General features: G+C 53.7%; 1 protein-coding gene across 4 annotated transcripts in view; it reads left to right on the top strand.

Annotated features, from left to right (window-relative positions):
* Positions 1–5444, top strand: part of TNPO2 (transportin 2) — an 18907-nt gene that overhangs the window by 1876 nt on the left and 11587 nt on the right. Inside the window, exons 1-4 of one of the 4 annotated variants that reach the window (XM_010855483.1) lie at positions 7–103; positions 1397–1508; positions 2408–2483; positions 2566–2715. In XM_010855483.1, coding sequence (XP_010853785.1) covers positions 1410–1508; positions 2408–2483; positions 2566–2715 — 325 coding nt within the window. In that variant the 5' untranslated portion in view covers positions 7–103; positions 1397–1409. The other 3 variants (XM_010855485.1, XM_010855484.1, XM_010855482.1) reach the window with 3 other exon arrangements.

A 5444-nucleotide genomic window follows, 5' to 3' on the forward strand; every position in this document is an offset into this window, starting at 1 on the left:
TTTTTTTTTTTTTTTTTTTACTCCCTCTCTTTGGCTCCCTCCTTCCGCGCGAGTCTCAGGAGAAGCCGCAGCTTAAGGCCTCGCTGCTGCCGCCCGAGGCCGGGTAAGTGAGTCTCACCCGGACCCCGACCGGCTTGGCCCTGGCTTTCGTCGACCCCCGCCGGGCTCCGGGCCTGCGCTGCGCGCGGCCCGGGCGTCGGGGCCGCGCCTGACCGAGAAAGGCCGAGAACCTAGTTGGGCCCAATTGGAGAGGCAGCGAGAATGGGCCGGGGCGGGGGATGGGGGAACCGAGCCTGGCTTAGGGGGTGGGGCCTCGGAGCCGGGCCAGGTCCGGGTGCCGCGAAAATTGGGCCACTGGGGCGGCTGGGGTCGGGCTGGAGGGGGTCTGATTGGGGAAGTGTATGGGGACTGCTTAGGGCCTGATTAGGGGACGTCGCGAGGATCGGGTGTATGTGTGGGTCTGTTTCGGCGGGGCTTGGTTGGGTCTGACTGGGAGGCCGCGTTGAAAAGTTGGGGGCGGCGGTTTTGGGCCTTGATAGGGAGGGGCGTGAGACTTCGGCCTAGAGGGCTTTGCTGGCTCTGACTGCGAGGCGTAGCTGGGTGCATTTGGGGGAAATGTTTCGGGGGTATTTGGCCAGGCCTAACGGGGGAGCTGCAGGGCTCGGACGAAGACGTTTTCCGGCTAGAGGTGGTGGGGGGCTTGGTCCAACTTGATTGGGGGAAGCAGTAGTGATCCATCAGTGGGAGTTAGTGCTGACTGGGGCGTGGGGTTGTTGGAACGGTGTCGGGGGAAGCTTGGCCAGACCTGATTGGGGAAGCGACAGGGACTCGTCCAGGGGGCTTCTGTTGTCGAATAGGCGGGCCTTTGCTGACTCTCATTTGGAGAGGCATCGGGGACCTGTCTGTCGACTGCTCTGGGTCTGATTAGGGGAATCGCTGGACTGCCTGCCGGCACGGGAAAGACCAGGGGGGCTGGGGCGCTGTCGTGTTCTGGGGCAGGGCCCCTGAATGGGGAGGTGGCTGGGTCCTTGCCGAGCAGCCTCAAGGGAAGTGGAAGCCTTAGGGCCCGCAGCCAAGCGCGGCGGCATGGGCCGAGGTGGGACGAAGGCCCGGCGTTGGGTGGGATGAGGATTCTCCGGGTCCCGCCGCCGCCTCGCATGGCCCGCTTCCACATACCCCCGCCCGCGCTCCCGAGCCCGCGACTGCGTGGCCGTGGATGGCGCAGCTGGCGGGGACCCCGCACTTGGGCGGGCGTGGATCGGAGGCCTCCGCCCGTCCGCCGAGGACGCTCCAGTCCTGCTACCGCCGCCGCCGCCATCACCTCAGCAGGGGCTCAGCCTGGGACTGCCACAGAGCCTCCGAGGTACGGTGCTGATCCCGGCCCCTACCCCCGCAGTTCGCCTTGCGCCATGGACTGGCAGCCAGACGAGCAAGGCCTCCAGCAGGTCCTTCAGCTGCTCAAAGACTCGCAGTCGCCTAACACAGCCACGCAGCGCATCGTGCAGGATGTATCCTTACTTCCTTCTTGGTCTGGGGGGACCGGGCCGACAAGTGCATCTCCCGGAGAGGAAGGGGTCGAATCCCAAGTTCCCAGACTCTTTCTGCTGAGGCAGGAGCGGACTTCGGCAAAGAATTAAGGATTAGAATTCTTGGGTCCCTTTCCCAGCAGAGAGGGAGACACTTTTTGCTGGTGCTTGGCTTTAGGTTCGTGAGTAAAATTTCCTTTTTTCAGTTGGTCGTTTAAAATACTGTTAAACTTTTAATCTATTTATATATACTGTAAGCAAATTTCACTTGAAAGTGTGAGGTCCCTTTAAGAAAAAAAAGTATGCTGTGTTGAATTGCTAGTGAGCAGAGCTGAGTATCGGAGAAGGCAATGGCACCCCACTCCAGCACTCTTGCCTGGAAAATCCCATGGACGGAGGAGCCTGGTGGGCTGCAGTCCACGGGGTCGCTAAGAGTCGGACAGGACTGAGCGACTTCACTTTCACTTTTCACTTTTCATGCATTGGAGAAGGAAATGGCAACCCACTCCAGTGTTCTAGCCTGGAGAATCCCTGGGACGGGGGAGCCTCGTGGGCTGCCGTCTATGGGGTCGCACAGAGTCGGACATGACTGAAGCGACTTAACAGCAGCAGCAGAGCTGAGTAGCCTCTGCTAATTTTCAGATACAGCAGAGTTTGTTCGCCCTCTCCTGCTCTGGCCAGATCTTCAGGAGTGGTGGGAAGCTGAGGCATCTTCCCCTGTCTGCTGTATGAATCTCATGTGTCTGAAATGCTTCCTTACTCTGGGCATGGGGGTTGACATGTGGGGTCCCAGGAGCTGGCTGCCCAATCCCAGCAGTCAGAGGTTATATGGCAGTAAGAGTGGGGGTCCCTGTCTGCCAAGACCCTTAACAACCTAGCAGAAACTCAAACAACTGAACCAGTTTCCTGACTTCAATAACTACCTGATATTCGTCCTGACAAGACTTAAATCGGAAGGTATGCCCTTGGCGCCCCTCTACCCAAGGCGGACCCCACTTTCTCCTCTGTGGTCTCCTGAGCCCCAGCCCTCTTCCCACAGATGAGCCAACTCGCTCTCTCAGTGGCCTCATCCTCAAGAACAACGTGAAGGCACATTACCAGAGCTTTCCACCGCCTGTGGCCGACTTCATCAAACAGGAATGTCTCAACAACATTGGCGACGCCTCCTCGCTCATCCGGGCCACCATAGGTGAGAGAGCGCAGTGGCAGTTGGCCTCTGATGATGCTCTGAGCTGGCACTCTTGGCCAAGAACCTTCTCAATATGTTAATTATGTTGATTCACTGAATGTTCCAGCACCATCGGTTGGTGGTACTGTTACTGCTCCCATTTTACAGATGTGAAAACTGAGGCACATAGATGTGAAGAGGCTTTGTCTGGCCAGTAACAGAGCTCAGAAGTGACCAAATGAGGTCCATGCTCTGAACCACTCCCTCCCAAAACAGCTGTTCTTACTTCTTAGGCAGTCACTCAGCATCCAGAATTTTCTGTTAGCTCCAAGGATATAGCAGACTAAAATATGAGGGCTCTCTGCTAACTCACCAATGATAACTTAGGAGAAATGTGGGTTAGGTTTGTGTTGGAACCTTCCTGTCTCCAAAATACTGCCTGAGGAAGTTATAGGAGGAGGACTAAGAACTTTCAAGCAATTTTACCTTCAGCCTTTTCACTACTGATAAACACCAGCCTTACTATTGTTCCCAACTTACTTCCCCCCCTCAGATTTACTGAGATGTAATTTTTATTTCATTAGTAATTCATTAATTTTAATTAATTAATTAATAAGTTCCCCTACCAGTGATTGAACCTATGCCCTTAGCAATGAAAACGTGATTCTAACCACCACTGGATAGCCAGGGAATTCCCCTGAGATATAACTGACATATAACTGACTTAAAATTTTAAAATTTAATTCTATATCAACTTTAAATATTACTTTTAAGTGGGAATTGTATATAACTATTTAAAACAAGACAGTGGTTAGGATTGTTACTGCAGGGTTCTGGAGTTCAATCCCTGGTCAGGAGCCTTAAGATCCTGCAAACCATGCAGCATGGCAAAAGAAATGTGGGAAGGGGAGACAGATTTGCTTGCTCTGTACAGCAGGGTAGACTTCCCTGGTGGCTCAGATAGTTTTGGGAGATGCAGGTTTGATTCCTGGGTTGGAAAGATCCCCTGGAGAAGGGAATGGCAACCCACTCCAGTATTCTTTCCTGGAGAATTACATGGACAGAGGAGCGTCATGAACTACACAGAGTCAGAGATGACTGAGCCTTGGACATTTTCACTTTCAAAGGGAAGGTAGCCTTAATCATAAATGCAATGAAGACAAAAAGATGGTATTAAAAATTTGAGCTAGCTACTGGACCTGCTGGAAGTGTTGATCTTGGGGCCTGTTGTCTTTGTTCAAAGTGACCCTTAGCCTTCTCTGAGGCCACCAAGAGGAACTGGACTTAGCAAACTCATTTTCGGCACCAGTTTCTGCTCTTAAGTACTTGAGTTAAATCACTGAAGCCTCCCAATCACCCTAAGCTTGTAGGATCTTAGTTCCCCAACCAGGAGTTGAACCCCAGGCAGTGAAATTGTGGCATCCTAACTACTGGACTGCCAGGGAAGTCCCAGGCGGGTGGGGATCCTTATTCCCATTGAGTCATAGAGCCCTTAGGTAATGTGGCCAAGGTCACACAGACAGGGATGGGCCTGGGGACTGCATTGCCAGTCTGCCCACTGCAGGGAATGCCTTTCCCAGCAGACATGTGAACCAGGGTCATCTGGAGTGTTGGCGATGGCAGCTTCCCCCGCCTTTGGGAAACACTGCCACTTCTTGGCTCTAAATATACTATCTCTGCACTGACATCACCCATATTCAGCTCAGCTGCCAGACTGCTCCAGAGTCCGTGCACTTCACAACTTGGGTCTCTAATAAGCAGGACGTGGTCCTCCCTGAAGCCACTGTGGCCCTGCACGACGTGCCTCCTCCCCGTCCCAGCCCTCATCTCTTGCCACTCTCCCTATCGTCCTCTGCTCAGCCCCGCTGGCTCCTTACCATCCGTCTTGGAGCACACCAATTCTGTGCATGTCCCTGGACTTCTTATACCTGCTGATCCCTCTGCCTGAGATGTTCTTTCCCCAGGGACCTAGACAGTTTCTCCCCCACCTCCTCAGGTCTCTGCTCAGATAGCAAGGTGTCACCCAATAAGGCCTTCTTGAGCCTCCAAATTAAAAACTGTTACCTTCACCCTGAGTCCTTCCTAACTATTTTCTCAGTTCCATTTCCTCCCTCAGCTCTTGGCATCTCGCCTCCCAGGACTTTTACTGATTTATCTTTATCCCAGGCAGCCTCCCTCACTAGACAGATCCGCTCCTAAAGGCAGGGATTTTGTGTTTAGTTCTGTGCTGTATCTCAGGGCCTGAGACAGGCCTGGCATACAGAAAGACAAAGAGAATCTCAAAAGTGTGTAGGGGACTTCCCTGGCAGTCCAGTGGTTAAGACTCTGTGCTTCCAGTGCAGGGGGCAGGGGTTTGATTCCTGGTCTGGGAACTAGGATCCTACGTGCCACGTGACCAAAAAAAAGAAAAGAATAAAGTGTGTGTAGGGCTTACAGCGGAGAAGGCAATGGCACCCCACTCCAGTACTTTTGCCTGGAAAATCCCACGGATGGAGGAGCCTGGTAGGCTGCAGTCCATGGGGTCGCTAAGAGTTGGACACAACTGAGTGACTTCACTTTCACTTTTCACTTTCATGCATTGGAGAAGGAAATGGCAACCCACTCCAGTGTTCTTGCCTGGAGAATCCCAGGGACGGGGAAGCCTGGTGGGCTGCCGTCTATGGGGTCGCACAGAGTCGGACATGACTGAAGGACTTAGCAGCAGCAGCAGCAGCAGCAGCAGGGCTTACAGCGTGTGTGCTGGGGGAATG

Source organism: Bison bison, unplaced genomic scaffold, assembly GCF_000754665.1.
Source record: "Bison bison bison isolate TAMUID 2011002044 unplaced genomic scaffold, Bison_UMD1.0 scf7180017864365, whole genome shotgun sequence".
NCBI lineage: Eukaryota > Metazoa > Chordata > Mammalia > Artiodactyla > Bovidae > Bison > Bison bison.